General features: G+C 52.1%; 1 protein-coding gene across 7 annotated transcripts in view; it reads left to right on the top strand.

Moving 5' to 3' along the window:
- Window positions 1–23,475, top strand: part of TBC1D16 (TBC1 domain family member 16) — a 32,790-nt gene extending 9,315 nt beyond the window's left edge. For 6 of the 7 annotated variants that reach the window (XM_032128753.1, XM_032128752.1, XM_032128757.1 and 3 more), the window contains 9 exons: window positions 12,580–12,777; window positions 16,928–17,075; window positions 18,082–18,249; window positions 19,109–19,257; window positions 20,012–20,146; window positions 20,808–20,994; window positions 21,383–21,562; window positions 22,065–22,211; window positions 22,696–23,475. In XM_032128753.1, the coding sequence (XP_031984644.1) occupies window positions 12,580–12,777; window positions 16,928–17,075; window positions 18,082–18,249; window positions 19,109–19,257; window positions 20,012–20,146; window positions 20,808–20,994; window positions 21,383–21,562; window positions 22,065–22,211; window positions 22,696–22,941 (1,558 nt within the window). In that variant the 3' untranslated portion in view covers window positions 22,942–23,475. The remainder of the gene's footprint in view (window positions 1–12,579; window positions 12,778–16,927; window positions 17,076–18,081; window positions 18,250–19,108; window positions 19,258–20,011; window positions 20,147–20,807; window positions 20,995–21,382; window positions 21,563–22,064; window positions 22,212–22,695) is intronic. The other variant, XM_032128756.1, reaches the window with a different exon arrangement.
- Window positions 23,476–24,867: the final 1,392 nt, after the last annotated feature.

The raw sequence follows: 24,867 nt of genomic DNA, 5'->3' as shown, positions 1-24,867 counted from the left end.
AGCAGGAGGACATCTGTATAACTCACTGTTCCCTTACCCAGTGGTTCTGACTTTCTGGACCCTGCCCTGTTGCTGTGTTACTCGTTTCCATCTCAGGGAGGATGGGTGTGCTGCGTTCCTGAAGCACCATGGGGATGATTTTTAGCCTACAACTCAACTTTGAAACTACACCTGAAATGAGGAGAAACGAGTTCTCCTTTGTGTGTGTCAACAATGCACAGACTGCACTGACAATTGGAGAGATTTTGCCTCTATTTTACAGGCTAATCTCAAGTCCAGAGAATGCCAGTAAGAATGAGGTTTGTGAGGAAGTATTCTAATGGATTCAATTCTCTCTGAGTATTTTAAAACCCTTCAGTGAGGTGATGTCAGACTTCGTATCAGCTTTGCATTCAAGATGTGCCCCAGCAGGATGCTGCTGGTTAACTGTGACCCCCAGGGTTTGCTGGGCTTGAGCTCTGCAGCACCTGTGCCATGGGTTGAGTGGTGGCTGTCCCATCCCATCCTGTCCCATCCCATCCCAAATAAAGAAGTCCAGCCTTTGTCAGATCAGTGGGTGAGAGACACCCACTGATGACCATGAGTGAAATGTGCATAGCCTGGCATCTTCTGTCCTCATAGAGGCATTGTGAAGCTTAGGGCTCAAGAATGTGTTATTATCCCACAGTAGTGGTTGGACGTGGGAAGAGCGAGGGACATGTTCGGAATAACATCTGAACTGCTGAACACCAGGAGGCTGAGCTCATCCTGGGGAAACCCCAGTCCTGGCGTGGGCCGCAGCCCACGTGCTGTGCCAGGAATGCTGTGGGCTTGGATTGCTCCCGCAAGGAGCTGGTGCAGGAGGGTCCCAGGCAGCGTCCAGTGAGTCAGGAGTGTTGTGGTTTAACTGTGCTGCAACACTTATGCTCTGAGCTGCAAATAGTGTCAGGAGAGGAAGGAAATACGGTTTATTGCATCTTCTGTGCCTTGTCTGTGAATTCCTGTGGCATTTCCCTGCCCTCTGCCGGCTTTTCCTCACTGCTGCTGGAGCCCAGACAACTCCAGCCAGGCAGAGCCGGCTCTGCACACACAGCTCCGGGGCCTCCTTGGCTTTGCTTTTTTTCTTCTTTTTTAACTCCTGTGGTGCCAGTCTGAAGCCTCACACAGTGCACGTGACACTCATAATTGGCAGCAGATTAATAAAACACAGCTTTTGTTGTTTGGGACTTCTGACTTGAAAGGGTTTTGTCCAGTGTGTGCATTTTTTGTGCCAATTTGTTCTTCCCCATTGAGCTGCCTTCCATGGAGTCTGCAGGATCTTACAAGCTGTTGAGTGGGAGATTTAGCAAGAATCCTTTGCAAAAGTCTGGTCAAAAAGCATCTCATATTTCCTGTGTTCATCCCTGCATTTTGGGGAACGGGAGATTGTGTTTTGGAAGTCACCACAAACATGGGAACAGCTTCCTTGTTTCTTAAGGATTTGTTTTGGTTTGGGTTTTTCTGCTGGCTGCTTCCCTTCTGAGCCAGAATTGGAGTGGGAACAAAGTTTGTGCTGCTGGCAGATTGTTTGAGCTCTCTTTTCTCCCCACCTCCCAGTCACCACCTCCTCTCTGCCAGGAGGAACGACTCTTTCTGGTTGTTTCCCTCTGCACTGGGGAGCTGCAGCAGAGACAGCTCCGCTCTTCCCTGTGGTTGCTGCAAAAGCTGAAGGAATATGTTGCATTTCAGTCCAGCCAGCTTCCTGTGTGATTAGATATGCTCAGAAATGGAGAAATGGGTCACTGTGGAACAATTGGGATGTACAGGTACACTTGGATCAGATGAGATCAGGGGCTCGGCGAGCTGCTTGACAGAATCCCTGTGTGACCAGGAGTCACGAGTCCCATGTGTCTCTTGGAGTGTCCCCTGAGGAGGTGGCCTGGCCACCTGGGCATGAGGGAGCCACAAACACTGCAGTGTGTGCAGGATGAGGACAGGGAGGAGGGAGGGAGGTGGGCTGGGGAGCCCTGGAGTTGCACAACGAGTAAGTCAGTTGTAAGTCACCAACTCTCCTGGTAGACCATAAGGAAATGAAAACGTATCCATTGTTTTTTTCCTCTTTGCTTCTCAGTTTGACAGGCTGCCAGGGGTCCCATGCAGTGATCGATGCATCCTCCTCCCGTTTACACAATTCCTGGGGCTGGGAGCAATGGGAGTGTCCCAGCACCAGTGTGCACACTCTTGCTTCTCTTTAGACCAGCCTGGCACACTGCTGCAGAGTGCCCTCATCCCTCAAGGGAAGGTGGCCTTACTGTCCTGGGGCTTGTGTCCTTCTTAACTTTGGGGACCCCTTAGTGCTCCCAACACATGGTTCCTGCAGGAGGCAGCTGGTGTGGGGAGTGCCTGCATTGATGGCAGCTTTGTCAGGGTCTGTGTTTCTGTGGAAAAGGAGGGATTCTGGAAATAAAATCATTCCGTTCTGTCCCTTCCCTCCCCAGTCCCCGTTGTTTGTTGGCTGTCAGGAAGCATTTGCCCTGTGGCCTGAAGGACATGAGTTCAGGGCAGCTGCTCTCTGTGCCCAGCTCTGGCTCGGTGCCGCCCTGGGAAATTCCTCTGCTTCCATTTTCCCCATCAGTAAAGTGAAACTAAAAGGCTTTTGTTACATCCAGGCAACCAAACAGCATCTGACACCTCTGTAATGTCCATCTACTGATGCTGCTGGAGTTATTGAACTGACCACGACATCAGATCTATACAATCGGTTGTGGAAGCACTTAGTGCTCTGCGAGTGGGGTTTGGTTTGGGGTGGGGGTTTGTGCTGTTCCAGAGTGATCTCTGGATAACAGGAGCTTTCATGGGTGCTCAGGCTGCTGGAGGCTTTTCACTCATCAACTGCGATTGCTGATACCTGACAAGCACCACAACAATGCTGACTAGGAGATACAAACACTGGCCTTGGTTCCTTCACTCACTTCACCCTAGGATGCTGGTCAATACAGTCAAAATTTGGACTGAGGAGCCTCAGTGTTGGAATAGTATGAGTGGAGCTTGGGGCAACATCTGGCCAGAGGCTGGAGCTCCACGAGTGGCCCCACAGGTGCTGGGACAGAGGCCAGCAGTGCTCCCACAGCTCTTGCTGGAAAGGACGGGCAGAAGCGGTGTGATCAAGGTGGAATCAATGCAGGAAGGAAACATCTTTCATGAGACATCAATCGTTTTAGCAGCCAGTAATAAAAATAACGAAACACTGTCATAATGGAGCTGGATGATGGTGAGTTCTCATGTTCTTCAGCAGACATGAATTCATACAGCAGATCGATCACAGACAACCCAGGCAAAGCTCACAGCACGGGGAAAAACTCCTTTGGCGTCGCAGTTGATGCAATTTTTACGGATGTGTTGCACATCCTGTTGTTAAGCCGCTTCTCAGGAGCTCATCAGTAAATGAGCTGCTCCGGGAGCGGGTGGGAGCAGTGCGGGCATTGCATCACCTTGTTTTGGCAGCTCACCTGGAGGGCTGAGAGCCGTTCCGACCTCTGCAGCAAAAACAGGAGACAAAATTGTAAGGGAAATGAGCTGAAATTAGCGTGAACTGGCAGGAGCTCTGGAGTCATCAAGAGATTGGGAATTCATCACTGTTGTAACAGAAGTGATTATATTGGAACCAGGGCAATTGGTCACAGACTTTAAAGTCTCCTGTAACTTCTTGCAGCATCTCAGTTTTGAATGATTTCAGCCTTGGGGAGGAGTGCGGGGGGTGCCTGGTCCAGGCTTCAATTCCCCAGGACTTGCCTGAACTGGTGCCACTTATGATGTAAGACAACAAAGCTTCTAATTCCACTTGTACCCAAACCCATTCCGGGGAAAAAAATACCCGCAAATCCTTTTTCCATCAGAAGGATAGTTCTTTATCCCTTCTGTTTGTGTTGTGGGGTCAGTGTAAGCTTCCCTAAGGCAGGGATGGTCTGTGTGGAGCCGGGCACTGGCAAGCAAAGCTGGCCTGAGCCGTCAGCAGCACTGTGCAATCAATTAAAGTTGTTGCAAAGCTGAGAAGGTTGGACAGATCCAAGAGATTGCAGAGGCATACGGCTCTATCTTGCTTTACATAAATATTTGAATAGCAAGAACATTAATTATAGCAGGTTTGTTTCTTCCCTCTGTTGGGTTGCTGCCAGATTTCATTGGAAGAAAATAGTGACAGCTAACTTGGGATCGGGTATTGCAGCTAAGGGGGTCCGTGAAGCTCTTTATTTGGGGTGTCGGGGAGGGACCAAGAGCGGGTGAGGCCCAAGGGGGAGATCCCACGGCCGCGCAGCGGGAGCGAGGAGGGGATGGGGAGGGTTCCCTCTGCCGCCAGGCTTCTGGGGCGCCGGGCGTTGTCCGGGTGTGCTCAGGAGAGCGAGGAAGGCTGAACTGTGCTTCGGACGCAGCTCCATGGGCAGGGCCGATGTGGCTTTCCGTGGAGCCGTGCCTCGTGGCTGCCCTGGCTTTTTCGTGGCCTGTGACCGCGGGTCGCTACCATGGCCGGTGACCGTGACCATCACCACGACTGTGACCGTGGCCGGTGCCCGTGGCCATGACCGTGCCCTTGGCCAGTGCCTGTGACCGTGGCCGTGGCCGTGACCGTGACTGTGACTGTGCCCGGGGCCGGGGCCGGTCGGTGGCGCGGCGGGACCGCCAGGGGGCGCGCTGTGCCCAGCGGTGCCCCCCGGGACCCCCGGTCCTGCCCCCCCCTCCCCTCACCGAGGCCAAGGCGGGAGATCCCGGAGCCGTGGAATGGTTTGGGCGCAAAGGGACTTTAAACTCCGTCCAGTGCCACCCCTGCCATGGGCAGGGACACCTCCCACTGTCCCAGGCTGCTCCAAGCCCCGTCCAGCCTGGCCTTGGGCACTGCCAGGGATCCAGGGGCAGCCCCAGCTGCTCTGGGCACCCTGTGCCAGGGCCTGCCCACCCTCCCAGGGAAGGATTCCTTCCTAATAGCTAATCTAAATCTACTCTCAGTTTGAAACCAATCCCCCTTGTCCTGGCACTCCATCCCTTGTAAAAAGTCTCTCTCCATGTTTCTTGTCAGCTCCTTCAGGCCCTGCAAGGCCCCAGTGAGGTCACCCCAAAGCTTCTCCTCTGCAGGCTGAACGTTCCCAGCTCTCGCAGCCTTTCCTCCCAGCAGAGCTGCTCCATCCCTCTGCTCATCCTGGAGCCTCCTCTGGGCTCTCTCCAGCAGCTCCAGGTGCTCCCTGTGCTGGGCCCCAGGGCTGGGGCAGCTCTGCAGGTGGGGCCTCGCCTGAGCACAGGGGCACAGGGGCAGAACCCCCCCTGCCCTGCTGCCCACGCTGGGCTCAGCCCAGCTCAGGGGGGCTCTGGTCCCAGCACACACAGCTGGGGCATGGCCAGTGCTTGCCCACCAGTACCCGCAAGTCCTTCTCCCCAGGGCTGCTTTCACCTTTTCCCTGGATATTGTTGCATTTCTTCTGTTATTTATTTATACAATTGCAATGCCCAGAAATCTGAATGGAGAGCAGAGATAAATGGCACTGGCAGGTATCCACAGCTTTGTGAGGGAAGAATTGCGTTAAGTGAATCAAAATAAAGAGCATGTCCCCTCCAAAGCACCACAGTATATGCAAATAAATCTGCACAGCCTCTGTCTCCTTGGCTCGGGCCTCGCAATTATCCCAGCATTAGGCATTTACAATAACTCTGGAACATGCTTTTAGGCAGTGCTCCTCTTTCCTCTCCCTTTTCTGCTACTTGAAGCAAGCTCTTCCCTTGGGAAATCCTCATTGTCTTGTGGAAACAGTGAAATCCTCCCTGGGTGGTGCTGGCTCAGCTCACGCTGGGGCAGCGGCAGAGTCCAGGGAGTTGGTTAACTTCGCCACTAAAATGTCCCCCTGAAATTCCCAGTTCACTGCTTAGAGCCAGGAATATAAGAACAAAGGTAATCGGCAAGTCTTTCAAGGGAGCAAGTGGTTTGAAGGCTTGATTATAATTAGCATAATTAGGGGAGAATTTTATTTTTGCATGGATTGAACTGAAAGGAAAAAAAAGCAGAATAATCCATTGATTTTAAAAATAAAATAAACACAGGGAAGAAAGGTCCCCTTCTCCAGGCTGGAATGGACTGAAAAGCAAACATTCTTTTTTGGGCTTTGCTGGGAAATCACTTTTTCCATCTAAGGAATTTTTTTTTAAGTGTTGCATTTTGATTGATTTATTAATGAACGTAAGCCCAGGCATGAGGTGCCCGTTCTCCGTATGGATTGTAAAAATCCTCCACTGAGCTTCTGGAACGTTTTCCTCCCTTAAACTGAAGGTAACATTTGCATCCTTGAGCAGTGTCCGCTCGGCTCTAAGTGATTTGTTGTGTTTGGCTGCTGGGAGCTGTGTGTATTTTACTCCTAAGTATCAAACTGCTAGTTCTGCCCCCTCTCTCTCCCTGCAACAAGAAGTCTCAGAGAAAAACAGAAAAACCTTGCTTGGGTTTACCTGAGCAGCTACACCTGTGTGGAAGTGTCAGCTGTGAAAGCAGATTGTTTGTCTCCTAGCTGGAGGTAGAGGTGTATTACATTCCAGACTTTGGGGAAAAGAGATTAAAACACCCATTAGTTCACTACAAACTTCTGGGTTGGTTTTTTTTTTTTTTTTCCCCATTTACATTCAAAATAATTAACTTAAGAACTCTGGGTTTATTTTGTTTTCCTCGTGCTTTAACTCACAGCACTGGGGGGACCCTCCGGAGGCAGCGGGGCTGTTTTTCTAATGCCCCTTTGCTGGCTGGAATGGCTCAGCTTCCCCTCAGGCCTCGAGGGCTTGGAGGGATGAATTAGGAGCAACAAAGCCCCCAGTGTGGTGAGGCTTTCACCTTTCTCGGGCGCGGGGCAGGACGGCAGCACCAGCACCGCCGTGGGGTGGGGTGGGGTGGGTCCCCCCCGACCGCTGCTGTCACCAAGGTCTGGGATGGAGATCCGCGTTCTGCCTCTGCCAGGGAGCTGGGGAGCTCTGGGAAGGCGGGCAGGGCGCTGGGAACACGCACTGCGATAGCCCCGTAAAGCACAACAAATCGGTTTGATCTTTGTTTCTCAAGGACAAACCAATTACGCCCGTCAGAAGGCAAAGCTGCATAATCGGGTTTCTGCGAGTCCCTCGCCGTGTTACAGTGGTTTATTTGTCAGGCTGGTGGTGTTGGCAGGGCCGGTGTTAATTCCCAGCCCGTCCCTGACGGTGAACTTGGTGTTTCAGCCCAAGGTCAGAGGGTGCCTGTGGAGTCCGTGCGCTCCCCGCAGCGCCTGAGCACGGCTCGTGGCCACGGACCCTGTGCTCCGGCCTGGCCGAGGTGAGGGAGGGGCTCCGGCACTTTCCAGATGTAAACAGCCTGTTCTTTGGATGTTGTTAATAACAGGAATGCGAGGAGTGACTAACAACAATGCGCTGACTAGGACAAGCGCTTGGATCTGCTTCCCGGTGCCCTGCTTGAAAGGATACAATTATTTTTCGTAACTGTTTATTTTCCCTTTACAACAAGCTAAGCGAAGCAAGTTTGTCAGAGGCAGAGTGCTCCTAATTTGGTCTCCAGTGACCTCTGCAGCCGTGATTGGCAGCCCGGTGTCAGGAAGGAACTTGTGCCTGTGAGATAGAAATGAGCAGAACAAATGCCGTAGGACAGCCTGGGTTCCCTGGGGGACACGGGCTCAAAAAGGTGAAAGAAGTGCAATTACAGGAGGTTTTCAGCACAGAAAGTTAATTAGCTACTAAATAGCATTTAGTGCAGTTCAACGTGGGGAAATTTATGTTTTGAAAGCAAACAGATCAATGGAAAGCCTGTGGAACAAGCTCTTGGAAAGTCCATGTTGACATCTGTGTACTTTGTACTGTAGCAGCCTGAGCAGTTTTTCCCAGGTTTCCCCAACAAACAGGAGGAATTGTTAGATTTGTTTCCCACATGTTTGCAGATGTATAGAAATGCTTCCACATGAGGATGTTTTGACATTTAATTTTAGAAATTCTGGCTAGGCTTTCTAAATCCAGGCTATCCAACACCTTGTTCCCTAGTCACTGTGGTCAGTGGAAATCGATTCTGTTCGGGTTCTCTGAGGCGCAGGAACTTCAAGTTCCAAATGTTTTCAGCCAAAGGGTGGATTTAACACAATTCTTAACCTGGTTACTGGTCTGTGCTGGTCAGAGTGAGGAGCTGGTGCGACGGCAGCGTTTCCCTGTCCGTGGCTGACTGTGTGGCCACACTCCATGGGAAGCTGGTGCTGTCCTGAGAGTGTCCTTCCAGCCCTGCTCTCCAGAGTGAGCAGAGACATTTTGACATCTTTTTTTTTAATCCTAAATTACCAATCTGGTTTCCTTTGCATGTCTTTCATGTCACTGAAGTCAGCACGTTTCACAGTCTATAATATATGTATTTTGTCAAGGACACTTTTTTTATCAGAACAATGAATTTGGGTTCCAGATGCTCAATATTACCTCACTCTGTACAGCCACTGCACTAAATTTTTAGGCATTTCAGGATAGCTTTGAACTTTTGTTGGCAGATTATTTGTTTGAAGCTGTCTGTCTTAGCAGCTGATGCTGCCAGGAGCTGTTTCACCTTGCTGGGAAGAAGAGGAACCCAGAAGGTCAGTGCCTGTGGGGAATAGTGTAGAAACAGAGAAACGCTAACCCCTGGGGAGGAAAAGGGGCATGTAATTCCCATTACATGGATGCTCATACATTATGATGATACTCATTGTCTGTAAATGATGGTCCCAAGCCGGCATGCAGGAATGCTGGGGCTGTGGGAGCTGTTATTAGTGACAGCGTGCGTTAGCGCAGGGGTGATGGAGAGCCAGCTCCAGCAGCAGGGTCTGGCTCTGGCAGGGGGCTCTCTGGGAATCAGGTGGTGCACGCTGACAGCTTGGGTAACTGCCACATCATGGCTGTAGCCTTCAGCCCCTTTCTCTCTCGTAATTATATTTGTCACATCACATCGTAAAATGAGTTATTAGGTCTTTGTTGCTGAAATTGGCTTCCCAGGTAATCGGGGCAGGTCTCTGGAACAGAAATAATAACTGGGTTTAGCTCTCTCTGCACCGTAGGTGTGTTCCAGGGCTTTGGAACTGTGAGTTGGGTCCCACTGCTGTAGGTTGAGTCTCACCTGCAGTGTCTGAGCTCCTTGACTGTGTGAGAGGTCCCATGTGGTGGGAGGGGAATGGTGGCTCCTTAGGGGCTGCAAAGGCTCCAGGAATGTGGATATGGTTGGCTGCTGTAGTTGATTGTTGAGTGGAAAAAGTATATCAGCCCCTGGTCCTGCTCCCTGGCAGGAATGGGATGTGTTTTGAGACAAGAGTGGTGGGACTTGGGTGAGGGCAAAAGGCTGAAGTGGAATCACAGAATCATTTGGGTTGGAAAAGCCCTCAGAGATCGAGTCCAGTCATTCCCCCAGCACTGCCAAAGCCACCACTGACCCATGTCCCCACGTGCCACATCCACATGGCTGTTAAATGCCTGCAGGGGTGGGGACTCCACCACTGCCCTGGGCAGCCTGTTCCAATGTTTGACAGCCCTTTCCATGAAGAATTTTTCCCCAATATCTAACCTGACCCTCCCCTTGCACAACTTGAGGCTGTTTCCCTCTGTCCTGTCCCTTGTTCCCTGGGAGCAGAGCCTGACCCCCAGCTGGCTCCACTCTTCTGTCAAGGAAGAGAAGGTCCCCCCTGAGCCTTCTTTTCCCCAGGCTGAGCCCCCCCAGCTCCCTCAGCTGCTCCTGGGGCTCCAGACTCCTCCCCAGCTCCATTCCCTTCCCTGGACGTGCTCCAGCCCCTCCATGACCTTCTTGGACTGAACATGGCCCAGGGTTTCCTAACCCAGGTTTCGCTAATCCTCCTTGATTTTTTCCCTGTCCCTTTTATTTCCATGGCCCACTGCACTTGTTGTTTTGCTGACCAGTGCTGTGTACTAGCTGGTGCTCTGTTTTTCCTGGATCCCACAACCCAAAGTCTCTCTGGAATGTTCCTCTGGCTATTTGCGTTGCAGTGCTTCAGCTCCCTGCTTTTACAGGGTGCTCTGGGATAAATTCCTCATCCAACAGATAGAATAGCCTGACAAACAATAAACTCTTCCCCCTGCATCTGTCTATCTTGAGTGCCTGGTTAGAGGACTCCCCAAACCCCACAAAATTAGCAGAGATCATAGTGCTTATTGTTACTGGCCTACAGAATGATCTCAATATTAAAATTTTGTTTAAAAGTAGTACAGAAATTAGAGTGTTTTCAAATTTTTTTCAATCAATATGTAGAGGAAAAAGTAATTTTAGACACAGTGCGGGTTTTTTCCAAATTTCCCCAGTGACTCAGTGAGCACCAGCACGAGGTGGTTCTGTCTCTGCATCTGTCCTGAGTGTGAATGTTTGTGTCTATTGACCCCTGTGAAGGGCAGGGGGGGCACAGGTGTCTCTTTCAGATTTCACCCTCTGCATCAGTGAGAACATTGGAATTTCCCTGCGCCGCACAGGCTGAGACACTCTGCTCACCCTGCCTGGAAAGGGGGAACCCACTGACACAAGATGCTTCCGTGCCTGTGGGATGCGTGTGGGAGCTTGTCACCGGTGGCTGGATGGGAACTGTAAACATTTGTCTTGGAGAAGCATTTCCGGAAGATCCCCCAGTGCCAGGACTGTGCCTGGGCTCTCCTGCCCGTGGGTCTCGGCTGGCTGCTGCTGCAGCTGGGGCAGGTTTGGGTTATGGAGCAGCTGCAAATGCCGTGCTGTGCTGAGGAACTACAGAATGCCCAGGATCAAAGCCACCCTGCCCAGCTCTACTGTAACTCATTTCTTGGCAGTTCTCTGGACACTTCTGCTGGTCATTTCAGGTGATGTTCTTGAAGAATGGACACATGGACCTCTGTGACCAGGACCTGCATGATCCTCACACCAACCCATCCTCCAGCCCACTGCCATACTGACCAGCTCATCTTTGCAAGAGTTTTAGAAAATGGGTTGCCTCTGCTTAGTCTTTGAGTTAGTTTGAGTCATCTCTTCCAGGAAAATCCTGTGTAACCAGCTGTGGCTGTTACGAAGTGTTGCTCCATAAATACCAGCTGCTCCTAGCAGGCAGTCCAGCCCAAGTGTCTTGTACCAGGACTCTTGTTACATCTGCATTAATGTTAGATACTGAATGTTTTAGAAAGTGTTACATTTTGCTGCTTTATCAGAAAGTAATGCTTGATTTTTCATAAAGGCCAGTACAATCTTCATGGAAAAATTCCCAAAGCAGGGGATGGTGTACAGCTGTGCCTGTGGTCCGAGGTATCCTGGTGTCTAACAGTTGGAGTGAGTTTGGATGTGTGGTGTGATCCCTAATGCCACATCCCTTCTGAGTCCTTGTTCTCCGAATGGCCTGAATGTGAGTTCTGCTTCGCTGCTTCCTTTCCAAAAACTGGAGCAGCAGAACTTCATTCCCAGAGAGCCACGAAGCTGCTCCTTTAGCTGTAGTCACCAGCCTTGGTCTCATCCAGACAGTGCTACAGGAGCAGGAATGGGCTCGGGGATCTGAGTCACACATTGGAACGGGCCTTGGTTAAAAATGTAACCAACTCCCTGGGCTGTCCTGAGCCCTGTCTGTCGGAATGCACTGCCCTGACCCACGGGGAGATGCTGCCCATGAGGCTGGTCCCTGGGGAAGAGGCCCTGGAGCCAGGCGCGGGAGGCACACGGATGTGAAGTGCATGCTGAGTGTGTGATTTCCAGCGTTCAGTGCCCACATTGTTGGATAAGAGGATTAGAAAACACCACATAAAGTGGCCTTGCAGGGGGCTGCTTTGTACCTGCTCCGGGCCTTGTCTGGCAAACCCCGATTTCACAGCAGAGCCCATTCAGAGCCCGCGCCGAGATTGTTCACATGCATTGGCCTTTTTACGAGCCAAGGGGTCACAGTTTCACATTCACTTAATTCCCAAAGCACTGATATTTTTCTTTTGGGATCGGGGCTGGTGGGGACATGGAGGCTTTTTGAGTCTGAACTCAGTTTGCATTTAAAGCGAGAGATCTGGGGTGGATTGGGAAAGGGTTGGGTTCACCTTCTCTGCTTTGCAGCGGGTTGAAGAGCTCAGGTGTGATTTCCCAATCCTTAACTCTCCCAAGTTTCAAGATTGCAAGTGGAAACCATTTGTCTGGAGTTTATGGACACGAATCCAGGCTTGGCAGGTCCACTTGCAGAGATGTAATGAGAAACTCGAGTTCAGGGGAAACATCTTTGGATCTCACTGGTCAAAGAGGGAATTTCCCAGATGAGATCCCAGGTCCATGCTGCTGTTGGAATGTGCTCATTCCTCCTGTCCCCATCCTGGTGTGGAGTGGCTGAGCTGGACACTGAGGGGATTGCTTGAGCTTCTTCATTTTGCCTTCTCAGAAGTTGGTGTTTTGAGGAATGGGTTTGGCTCTCCCTAGTTCTGCATGCAAGAACTTTAGGAATAAAGACCAAAACCAGGATGCTTTTTGGGATGGTAGGGAATTAATTGAAATAAAAATAATTTATGCTTCAGAACTTTGACTAAAGGTTTTTAACATGGAGTAGCTGTGGTTGTTGCATGTACCCACAGCCTCCCATGGCTGATGGAGTTTTTGTCCCCATGCTCTGTCCACAGGGACACGTGTGACAATCGCATGACCTGCTCCACCAGCTCTGCCTCCAGCCTGGACACCAGTGCCCAGTTCCAGGAGAACAATGGGCAGATGCAGAGCACCAGATGGGATGAACAGCAGAAGGTATTTGCCCTCGAGCAGGTGTGTGGTGTCTTCAGAGTTGACCTGGGACAAATGAGATCCCTTCGCCTTTTCTTCAGGTACTGGGTCCTTGTGTGTGAGCTGTGTGAGCCGTGTGTGAGCCCTGTGTGAGCCCTGTGTGAGCCCTGTGTGAGCTGTGTGTGAGCTGTGTGAGCCCTGTGTGTGAGCCCTGTGTGTGAGCCCTGTGTGTGAGCCCTGTGTGAGCCGTGTGTGTGAGCCGTGTGTGAGCCGTGTGTGTGAGCCCTGTGTGTGAGCTGTGTGTGAGCTGTGAGCTGTGTGTGAGCCGTGTGTGAGCTGTGTGAGCTGTGTGTGAGCCGTGTGTGAGCCCTGTGTGTGAGCCCTGTGTGTGAGCCCTGTGTGTGAGCTGTGTGTGAGCTGTGTGTGAGCTGTGTGTGAGCTGTGTGTGAGCCCTGTGTGTGAGCTGTGTGTGAGCTGTGTGTGAGCCCTGTGTGTGAGCCCTGTGTGTGAGCTGTGTGTGAGCTGTGTGTGAGCCCTGTGTGTGAGCTGTGTGTGAGCTGTGTGAGCCCTGTGTGTGAGCCCTGTGTGAGCTGTGTGTGAGCTGTGTGTGAGCTGTGAGCCGTGTGTGAGCCCTGTGTGAGCCCTGTGTGAGCCCTGTGTGAGCTGTGTGTGAGCTGTGTGAGCCCTGTGTGTGAGCCGTGTGTGTGAGCCCTGTGTGTGAGCTGTGTGTGAGCTGTGAGCTGTGTGTGAGCCGTGTGTGAGCTGTGTGAGCTGTGTGTGAGCCGTGTGTGAGCTGTGAGCTGTGTGTGAGCTGTGTGTGAGCCGTGTGTGAGCTGTGAGCTGTGTGTGAGCTGTGTGAGCTGTGTGTGAGCTGTGTGTGAGCTGTGTGTGCGCCGTGTGTGAGCCGTGTGTGAGCCGTGTGTGAGCCGTGTGTGAGCTGTGTGAGCTGTGTGTGAGCTGTGTGTGAGCTGTGTGTGAGCTGTGTGAGTTGTGTGTGAGCTGTGTGAGCCGTGTGTGAGCTGTGAGCTGTGTGTGAGCTGTGTGTGAGTTGTGTGTGAGCTGTGTGAGCCCTGTGTGAGCCCTGTGTGAGCTGTGTGTGAGCCGTGTGTGAGCTGTGAGCTGTGTGTGAGCTGTGTGTGAGCCGTGTGTGAGCTGTGAGCTGTGTGTGAGCTGTGTGAGCTGTGTGTGAGCTGTGTGTGAGCTGTGTGTGAGCTGTGTGAGCCGTGTGTGAGCTGTGTGTGAGCTGTGAGCTGTGTGTGAGCCCTGTGTGAGCCGTGTGTGAGCTGTGTGTGAGCTGTGTGTGAGCTGTGTGAGCCCTGTGTGAGCTGTGTGAGCTGTGTGTGAGCCCTGTGTGAGCCGTGTGTGAGCCGTGTGTGAGCTGTGTGTGAGCTGTGTGAGCTGTGTGTGAGCCGTGTGTGAGCTGTGAGCTGTGTGAGCTGTGTGTGAGCTGTGTGTGAGCTGTGTGTGAGCTGTGTGTGAGCTGTGTGAGCTGTGTGTGAGCTGTGTGTGAGCTGTGAGCTGTGTGTGAGCTGTGTGTGAGCTGTGTGTGAGCCGTGTGTGAGCTGTGTGTGAGCTGTGAGCCGTGTGTGAGCCCTGTGTGAGCCGTGTGTGAGCTGTGTGTGAGCCGTGTGTGAGCCATGTGTGAGCTGTGTGAGCTGTGTGAGCTATGTGTGAGCTGTGTGTGAGCCGTGTGTGAGCTGTGAGCTGTGTGTGAGCCGTGTGTGAGCCGTGTGTGAGCTGTGTGTGAGCTGTGTGTGAGCCGTGTGTGAGCCATGTGTGAGCTGTGTGAGCTGTGTGTGAGCCGTGTGTGAGCTGTGAGCTGTGTGTGAGCCGTGTGTGAGCTGTGTGTGAGCTGTGTGTGAGCTGTGTGTGAGCCGTGTGTGAGCTGTGAGCTGTGTGTGAGCTGTGTGAGCTGTGAGCTGTGTGAGCTGTGTGTGAGCTGTGAGCTGTGTGTGAGCTGTGTGTGAGCTGTGTGTGAGCTGTGAGCTGTGTGTGAGCTGTGTGTGAGCTGTGTGAGCTGTGTGTGAGCTGTGAGCTGTGTGTGAGCTGTGTGAGCTGTGTGTGAGCTGTGTGTGAGCCGTGTGTGAGCCCTGTGTGAGCTGTGTGTGAGCTGTTTGTGAGCCGTGTGTGAGCTGTGTGTGAGCTGTGTGTGAGCTGTGTGAGCCGTGTGTGAGCTGTGAGCCGTGTGTGAGCTATGTGTGAGCTGTGTGTGAGCTGTGTGTGAGCTGTGTGAGCCGTGTGTGAGCTGTGTGAGCCGTGTGTGAGCTCTGTGTGAGCTGTGTGTGAGCCCTGTGTGAGCCGTGTGTGAGCCGTGTGTGAGCTGTGTGTGAGCTGTGTGTGAGCCGTGTGTGAGCCGTGTGTGAGCTGTGTGTGAGCCGTGTGTGAGCTGTGTGTGAGCTGTGTGTGAGCTGTGTGTGAGCTGTGTGAGCCGTGTGTGAGCCGTGTGTGAGCTGTGTGTGAGCCGTGTGTGAGCCGTGTGTGAGCTGTGTGTGAGCTGTGAGCCGTGTGTGAGCTGTGTGTGAGCCGTGTGTGAGCTGTGTGTGAGCTGTGTGTGAGCTGTGTGAGCCGTGTGTGAGCCGTGTGTGAGCTGTGTGAGCTGTTTGTGAGCCGTGTGTGAGCCGTGTGTGAGCCGTGTGTGAGCTGTGTGTGAGCCGTGTGTGAGCCCTGTGTGAGCCGTGTGTGAGCCGTGTGTGAGCTGTGTGTGAGCCGTGTGTGAGCCGTGTGTGAGCCATGTGTGAGCTGTGTGTGAGCCGTGTGTGAGCTGTGTGAGCCGTGTGTGAGCTGTGTGTGAGCCGTGTGTGAGCCGTGTGTGAGCTGTGTGTGAGCCGTGTGTGAGCCGTGTGTGAGCCGTGTGTGAGCTGTGTGTGAGCTGTGTGTGAGCCGTGTGTGAGCCGTGTGTGAGCTGTGTGTGAGCTGTGAGCCGTGTGTGAGCTGTGTGTGAGCCGTGTGTGAGCTGTGTGTGAGCCATGTGTGAGCTGTGTGTGAGCTGTGTGTGAGCTGTGTGTGAGCCGTGTGTGAGCCGTGCGTGAGCCGTGTGTGAGCTGTGTGTGAGCCATGTGTGAGCTGTGTGTGAGCTGTGTGTGAGCTGTGTGTGAGCTGTGAGCTGTGTGAGCCGTGTGTGAGCCATGTGTGAGCTGTGTGTGAGCCGTGCGTGAGCCGTGTGTGAGCTGTGTGTGAGCCATGTGTGAGCTGTGTGTGAGCCGTGTGTGAGCCGTGTGTGAGCTGTGTGAGCCATGTGTGAGCTGTGTGTGAGCCGTGTGTGAGCCGTGTGTGAGCTGTGTGTGAGCTGTGTGTGAGCTGTGTGTGAGCTGTGAGCTGTGTGAGCTGTGTGTGAGCCGTGTGTGAGCTGTGTGAGCTGTTTGTGAGCCGTGTGTGAGCCGTGTGTGAGCTGTGTGAGCCATGTGTGAGCTGTGTGTGAGCTGTGTGTGAGCTGTGTGTGAGCTGTGTGATTTCTGGGAGTTGTGCATGCTCTGTGTTGGGGCTCTAGGGGGAGGTGGTTTCTGCAATTTTACCTGGAAGCCTTTCCAGAACAATTGCCTACAGGAAAGTGAGTGTCAGCCTTCCCAAGGAGAGCCTCTGAATTACAGTTACAGAGCCGAAAGGATTTCATTTTTAGTGAAGGAAAGGTTGCTCTTAGCTGTCATATCAAAAATGCTTCAAATAACCTGGGGATGTGAAAAACATCTTTATCTTTGGTACCTTTGCCTGCCCCTCACCATGCTCCTCTAGAGTCTTGCTGCTCTCACCCTCTTCAGTTATCTTTCAAATTACTACAAAATTTATTTCAAATTATTGCAAAAACATTTTTACTCCCTCTTTTTGCTCTCGCTCCCTGTTTCTTTGGACAAAGCTGTGTGTGAGCAAGTCTGCGCATCCCAAGGAGATGACTTTGTGTACTGCCTTAATGTTTCTGGGACAGACTTCCTGTGGTTTTTTCTCCAGGGAAGACAAATTTTAATTCCTTCATGTGAAGGAAGGGTAAAAATAGTGCTGTTACCAGGCACAAGTGGAGAAAATTGTCACTATGGCCATGTCATACAATCATAAAATGTCTCGATTGGAAGTGACCCGTAAGGATCATTGAGTCCCAGAGATGTAAAACTGCCTCTGTGCCCTGTTTGAAGGGGCAGCTTGGTTGGTGTTGCACTTTGTCACTTGCTTTGCACTGTCTCTCCCCTGAGGCGCCGTGTCCCTGCTGGTCCCTCGCTGTGCTGGGTGGTCCCTGCAGGTTGTTCTCCGTTGTTCCCACAGTGATGAGGCATGTACCTGTGGGCAGCTGGTGGTGGCGAGCAGGGAGAGCCAGTACAAGATCTTCCATTTTCATCACGGTGGCCTGGATAAACTGTCCGAGGTGTTTCAGCAATGGAAGTACTGCACAGAGACCCATCTCAAGGACCAGGTACCTGAGCGAGGCTCTTGGTGTTTCACACTTGGGTTGGTGCACTGGAGAAATGAGGCTTTGAGTTCATGTCACCAGGCCAGGCAGGAAGCTGCCAGGTGCTGGATGTTTAGGATGGAAGTGCAAGCCAGACTCAAGGTCTCTCTTGGACTTGTCTGTCTCCACACATTCCTATTCTACCTGTGGAATATGGGGGAAGATCATCCAGAAGACTTACTTAGGTAGTGATTTTGCTAGACCTGCCAGGTTGGCACTGTCCTTTAGGGACAGAAGGTGTCTGGAAATCTGCAGAGATAGGTTGGAAATTGTGTCAGAGCCTTTCATCCATCTTGTGACATGTAACATTGTGTTTGGAGAATGTTTTGACAAGGCATCTTGCCATATTTTGTTCAGTCTACATACAAATGTGATAAGAGCTCTTTAATTATCTGTTTAAGATATTGTATGTGCTTATTAGAAACAGTGATTTTTAAATTTCCATCCTTCCCACAGAGCCCCCCGCTGCTTTTCTTATTACAGTCGCATGGGCTCACTTTTTGCATTGAGCAACCTTTGATTTTTAAATTAAATGTCAGCTGCAGCCTTGCACTGGGATCCTGAGTGCCCTCAGAGAGCCTGGCAGCGCAGTTCCCCGCTCTCCTAACAGCAATCCCTTTGTATATGGCCAATCATATGTAATTTATTGCAGGCATTCCTGGCAGGGGCAAGTTTTGCTGTAAGCAGCATTAATTCAGTTTCAGGTCAGGGATAAGATTGGAGGAGGAATGGAAACTAATTTTTTTTTAAGATGAAGCTGTTTTGTGGTGGATTTTAATTATTCAAATCACTCTTGTTATTGTAATGGTTGGAATTTAAAAAAAAAACCAACAAAACAAAACCTCCCCAAGTGCAGCTCCTCAGTGCTTAATCCTACACGAACCATGCAGAGGTTTCCCTGCTCTGGGCTTCACACTCTGCTGCTCTCCCTGGCTCCTGCTGCAGTTGTGGTTTGTTTTCCCCCATTCAGCAGCTTGCAGATGAGAAAACCTGCATGCAGTTCTCCATCCGCCGCCCCAAGCTGCCCTCCTCAGAGACCCACCCCGAGGAGAACTCGTACAGGCGCCTCGACGTGTCTGCCTGGCTGCACCACCTCAACGAGGCCGGGCAGGTGGAAGAAGAGTACAAGCTGAGGAAGGTGAGGGGCTTTCCTCTGCTCTTTCCTGTGCAGAGTTTGAGTCCCCAGGGGGAACTGCAGGAGTTTGCATTCCTGCCAGGGGCAAGAGCTGGGCATTTGGGAGGATGGAGACTGGTGAGTGAAGCCCTGGCTGGACGTCTTGCTGTGGGACTGGAATCTGCTCAGGTAGGAGCGCATTCCAGCAGATTCCCACCTGGGCATGTCCTGTATCACCTGCTCTAGGTGACCCTGCCTTGGCAAGGGAGGTTGGACTGGATATCTCTAGAGGTCCCTTCCAACCCTAACAATTCTGTGATTCTGTGATGGTGGAGCATTTCCCTGACCAAGGAGCTGTCCCACTTCTGCTGCCATTTGAAATCAATAAACCGAAGTGCCCAGTGCCTGCTGTGTTTGCAGAATGTGTGACCGAGTCACAGAGGACACTGGAGCTTGCTGAAAGAACTGAGATGGTTGAAATAGCTGAGATTGTATGAACCGAGATTGCTGTATAAACTGAGATTGCTGTATGAAATAACAGGGCTGAGGGGAGCACTGGGCCCGGGCCCTGAGAGAGAAGTTTGCAGTGCAGTGCAGTCTCCAGGATTTGGGATTAAGCCGTGACATGAGAACGACACGTTAATCATAGAGCCTCTCCGGGGGTGGTTATTGACATTGAAATGAGCCTGATTTGTGTCTGATCTGGGAATAGAGGGCCAGCACTTTCCCTCTAAACATGTGCAAATTGCAGGAGCTTGAATCAAGGCGTCACTTGTCAGGAAAGAACTGCAGAGGCACCAAAGCACAGCAGCAGGCAGTTGCTTGTTGCTGTTTTTGGGAATGCTAAAACTGTACCAGCCATAACTTTTGCTCCTTCTTCCAGGCCATTTTCTTTGGTGGGATTGATATTTCCATCCGTGGGGAGGTGTGGCCCTTTCTGCTGCACTACTATAGCTACGAGTCCACTTCTGAAGAGAGAGAGGCACTGAGGCTGCAGAAGAGGAAAGAATACTTTGAGATCCAGGAGAAAAGGTAACAGACCATCATCATCCTCCCCTGCTCATCTTCCTTGGGCCAGACCTCGCAGTGACACGTCAGTCTCTGCATCCTTTGCATCAGGAGAGTAGAGAAGAGAAGTGGGAGGGATGGTGAAGGAGGCATGTTGGGCACTGCTGACCTCCTGAGGCTCTGGGGCTAATGCCACAGAGCTCAAACATTACCTTCCCTGGGCTCTTGAAACAGGCTCGTCAGTACGACGCAGGGGAACGCCTCACAGGCAAGGCTCGGGTTAGAACACTGAAGGAGAAATAGGGATCTTATATTTCTTTATAAATGAAATGTACATAAAAATAAGGGATGAGAAGGGTTATGTACTTCCAGAAGGTTGATAATGCAAGAATTGGGTGTTGTTAAATGGAGGTGGGTACATTGAAGCTGGAGAGAGATGGTACTGTTAATCAGGAGACAGTCAAACCAGAGTGCTGAGTTCTGGTGTGCTGAGTTCCAAGGAGCAGTGGAGAGCAGAGCCTGATGCTTCTGAAGTGCTCATTGCAGCAAACACGTTGTGTCATCCCATTTATAACCCAGGAGGCTCCTTCCAGTAATCCCTTGGGACAGGCAGTCCGCTGTTCTGGACAGACCTGCTGGTCTGTTTTTCGGGTGCTGAGGAAACTCAGTACACGAATAGCTTTTCTCTGCAAACTAAGACTGAAATGAGGCTTTTTGTTCATTGTGGCAATCACATTCCTCTCTTGGCAACCCTGTGCTGTTGCTGCACGGTTTCCAGGTTGTCCATGACTCCGGATGAGCAGAAGGATTTCTGGCGCCAGGTGCAGTTCACAGTGGACAAGGATGTCGTGAGGACCGACCGCAGCAACCAGTTCTTCCGAGGGGAGGACAACCCAAATGTGGAGACCATGAGGTGAAGTGTCTGATTCCGGTGTCCTAAAAACCATGTCCTGCTCAATATAGAGACAACTTGATCAGCTCCCAGCCCAGGCTGCCTGGGAGTGCTGCACAGCACCCACCATGCCTCTGGAACCAAGGGATGCAACAGCGAGGCCTTCCCCAGTGCTCCCACTGCTGCTGTAGCCGTTCCCTTCTCAATCCTATAACCCTGCTCCCATCCCAGAGCTTCTCTGCACACACAGGCACAGCAAAGGTGCTGTGGTAGAGCTGTAGGCAGGTGGTTGGGTCTGTGGTTCTCTTGATGGGGTAGAGGACAAGCACACCAGAGTCTGCTCCGTGAGAGTGTGACCTGTAGAGGCGTGACCTCAAAAGAGTTGGGTTTCATCCAGCAGTATGGCTTGGAGCTTTATGGATGTGTTGGGCATCATCTCTCCTTTCCCACGGGCCCTTCATTTCTGTCCTCTTAATCTTTTTAAAGTCTCATTTTCTGTTTATATTTTGCTGTCTGTGAATGCCAGACCTTTTCCTGAACTTTATGCCACAGGACTGGTGTTTGCAGCAGGGCTTCCCTGTCTGTTATAGCACCTCACATGAGGCTCTGTGTCTTTGTCCCTGAGATGATGCTGTCACCTGCCCTCACCTGTCCCACCTCTCTGTTTCTGTCTCTGCTCCAGGAGGATCTTACTGAACTATGCAGTATTTAACCCAACCATTGGATACTCCCAGGGCATGTCTGACCTGGTTGCCCCACTCCTGGCAGAGGTCCTGGATGAGTCGGATACTTTCTGGTGCTTCGTTGGATTGATGCAGAACACGATCTTCATCAGCTCTCCCCGGGACGAGGACATGGAGAAGCAGCTGGTGAGGCTGTGTGCTGGGCAGCCTTCAGCCCTGTCAAGGCTTCTTCTCTCCCCAGTTCCCTGGGCTGGGGCATTCCAGCATGCCAAGTCACACTCCAAAGCCCCTACATCCTTGGGGTGATCCTTGGGATTGTTATGTGCAGGGCCGGGAGCTGGACTTTGATGATCCTTTGTGGGTCAGTTCCAACTCAGGATATTCTAGGATTCTGTGATTCTATTGAAATACCTGGTGGATAGAATTGATCCTGGGTGATTGAGGCACTCCAGAGGCCATTATATCCATCTTTCTTGTGAAATGGCAGCTGAGAGAGAAGAGCTCTCCAGCTCTGGCTGCGCGGAGTGCTGAGGGGAGCCCAAGGTAGGGCCTCAGCTCAGGTTGTCCTTTGCAGCTGTACCTGCGTGAGCTGCTGCGGCTGATGCACCCCCGCTTCCACCAGCACCTGTGTGCCCTGGGAGAGGATGGGCTGCAGATGCTCTTCTGTCACCGCTGGATCCTGCTCTGCTTCAAGCGGGAGTTCCCAGAGGCCGAGGCGCTGCGCATGTGGGAGGCATGCTGGGCTCACTACCAGGTGAGGCAGCTGCCACGGGCACGGCGCGTCCTGGCTGAGTCCTCGCCCCTCAGTGCTGAGGATTTCCAGAAAGGCTCTTAGCAGCAAAGTAGCCAAAAGAAGTTGGGTCTGTGGCTATGGCAGAGGTTTATCTATGTAGCAGGAGGATGGAGCCCTGCTTGCCTCTCCTCCTTGGCGGTGTCCGGGCTTCACAAGGAGGTGTATCAGAAAATGCTGAACACCCACTTCTGAAGTTCAGGCTTCTCTTACACAGCTGGGAAATGCCTTCCCAGAAATCTGCTCTGTGGTGCAAGCACTGGTGCAGACCTTGCTGCCGTGCTGTGAAGGGAAGAGGCTTTGGCTCAGCTGTGGTTCAGAAGTCACCAGTAACTCACGTTCTCACCGCTGGGCAGAACTGAAGGGAGCAAAATCTCTCACCAAGGACCCGTTTGCGGAGGGTGGGAGGTGAAGGCAGAGCTCTGCCTCCACCTGCTGTACAGCAGCCCCTCTGTTCCCATTGCAGACAGACTATTTCCACCTCTTTATCTGCGTGGCCATCGTGGTGATTTACGGGGACGACGTCATTGAGCAGCAGCTGGCCACTGACCAGATGCTGCTGCATTTCGGCAACCTGGCCATGCACATGAACGGGGAGCTCGTACTCAGGAAGGTAAATGCCCAGGTGCCCGTGTGGAACAAGGTCCAGAGATGAGTTAGAGTGTTGAGAAAACCAGGGACTGCTGCTTCAGCTTGGCATCTCCTGTATCCTTGTGGCTGGGTGGGATGCTGCTGTTTGCCTGGAAACAAGATTTGCAGCAGGAGGAGGTATTTGTTGAGTGCTTGGGAGGTGACAGTGTGTTTGGGATAACCCTTGTTTGGATAACCTGCTCAGGGAAATGGAGATAGAGCTGTTGGGGCCATGTTGGTTCCCTCTTGGCTGGGAGGGACTGGGGCCATGGGATGAGCTGTGGTGTGTGGCAGCCCCTGTGACCTGCCACTGTCCCCAGTGCCCCGGGTAACCCTCAGCTGTTTGGCTGGACATGCCTTTGCTGAGGCGCAGGTAGCCAAGCAGGAGGATTGGGTGGGGGGCCACCTCAGCTCTCCGTGTTGGTCTCCTGGTGAGGAGTGAACGTTTTTCCCCTCTCTCCCCCTAGGCCAGGAGTCTGCTCTATCAGTTCCACCTGCTCCCCCGCATCCCCTGCAGCCTGCACGACCTCTGCAAGCTGTGTGGGACAGGCATGTGGGACAGTGGCTTCATCCCCGCTGTGGAGTGCTCTGGCCACCACCCGGAGTCCGAGAGCTGCCCATACGGGGGGCTGGTGGAAGTGTCTTCTCCTAAACCAGGAAGTGAAGGCAAGAAAGGCCTGAAAACACGGGATGTCTTTGCCTTCCGAAAATAGCTGGGAGGAACAGGGTGCGACAGCGGAAGGGAAGGGCAGGAAGGATGTGCATAGGAAAAAACGTTGAAGAAAAAAATGGAGGAATAGCTTGTCAAGACTCCTGAGAAGACTGAAAGGTGCGGAATGGAAGAGGAATTAAATTGCTCTGTAGGGGAAGTTCCATTGCACGGGTGGTGGAACCTGAGAGAGAGGCATCGACCCAGGAACCGTATTTGGATTTGATTTTGTTAGAAACAAGCTTTTCTAGGTTTTAACAAGGACTTTTTATTCTGCCTCTGGGACTGGACTGGTTAGCAACCAGAACTTTCTTACTTGCTGGTGAGAAACGAGAACACTCTGGGGAGCCAAGGCTACCCAGCAGTGTTGGTGGGCAGGTGGCAGGAGCAGAGCCAAGGCCACTGTCCCCTCACCCAGAGCACACCACGCGCTCTCCGCTTCAACCAAAACGTGCAGCTTCTGGCTTCTTTCTAAAGCCATAAAAGCCATTTTAGTTATAATCTGCCAAAAATAAAACTGCAGACCGTTGGGATTGCAGGAAAGGTGTCTGCTTTGTCAACAAGGAAGGACTGGTGACCTCAAAGTCTTGTCTCTGGCCTTTTCTGGTTTTATAGGATACTGGCTGGCATGATTTTTTTTCCATTTTTATAGAAAATGGACAGCCCCACATCTCAAAGCACTGCTGCTCTGAGTCAGGGTATTTCACAGGCACCGCCCAAAGTTTCCTTCTTCATGAGATACTGCGAAGCAGTTCTTCCCTGGGAGGTAGGTGAGGCCCTGGCACAGGGTGCCCAGAGAAGCTGTGGTTGCCCCTGGATCCCTGGAAGTGTCCCAGGCCAGGCTGGACGGGGCTTAGAGCAACCTGGCCTAGTGGAAGGTGTCCTGCCCATGGCAGGGGTTGGAATGAGATGAGCTTTAAGGTCCCTTCCAACCCAAACCATTCTGTGATTCTCTCACATTACAGCAAAGCTGTTTCTTTATGCTGACAACTGCAGACTTTAATACTTTAGTCTGCTGTTTCCAGTATGTTTCCCATTGTGTTTCCTTTGGCTCTCCTCAATTACTGAATATTCACTGTCCTTGCCTGTCACTGCCACAGCCTGTGGCACATACACTCCGTGTGGGTTTTAGGCTCTTCAGTCAGTGCCAGTGCCCCCCGTTCCACATCCCAAAGTGAAAATGAAACTTGCTTTGTTGCAGTCGTTTTTGATGAACTCTGTCTGATAAAGGTTTCCCTTGGGGTGTTTTTGAAAGGGCAGCATTTCTCTCCTTGTCTGCTGTAAATTTTGCCAGCCAGAAGTGGAGCTGGGGCCTCGAGCCCTCTTGCCAAAGGTTCTTACCAAATTCCATGGCCTCCAAAGGCGTGTCCTGAGCCAGCGTTTGTGCCAAACAGAGCCAGGGGAGCAGTTTCCTTGTGGGGGTGGAAAAGGAGCTGAGGTGGCAGTGGGCTGTGCCTCCCTGCATCCCTCTGCAGCCTTCCCTGGCTGTCCTGCTCCCTCTCACTCCCTCCACACTGCTTCCCACAGAGCTGCCCTAGGCAGGCTCACTTCCCAGCTCTGCCTCTCAGGAATGTTTGTGTGGAACTACCGTGTCCTCGGGCAGTGCTGGGTGGGTTCCTGCACTTGACAAGCACATTTCTCTCAAAATCCTTCTGCAAAGCCTTACCCACAGCCTGTCCTGGAGCCCCATTCCTGCTGGGAAGTGAGGCTGGAGCTCGGATGCTCTGTGTGAACCAGCACCAGCCAAGAGCACGCAGTGTTCCTGAATAGAAGAAGCCTTGACCCACTGAAGGCAACATGCCAAGGGCTGGCTGTTGAGTGGCAGGAGGACAGTTCAGCTCCCAATTTGTGTGCCTTTAATCCAGAGGACGAAAACTTTCTCCTGGATGAGAGCAGTGGGGAAACCCACTCAGAATGGCACAGCTCTGAG

Source organism: Corvus moneduloides, chromosome 19, assembly GCF_009650955.1.
Source record: "Corvus moneduloides isolate bCorMon1 chromosome 19, bCorMon1.pri, whole genome shotgun sequence".
In the NCBI taxonomy this organism is placed as follows: domain Eukaryota; kingdom Metazoa; phylum Chordata; class Aves; order Passeriformes; family Corvidae; genus Corvus; species Corvus moneduloides.
Note: the sequence above shows the minus strand (reverse complement) of the source record. Positions and strands in the feature narration are given on the sequence as shown.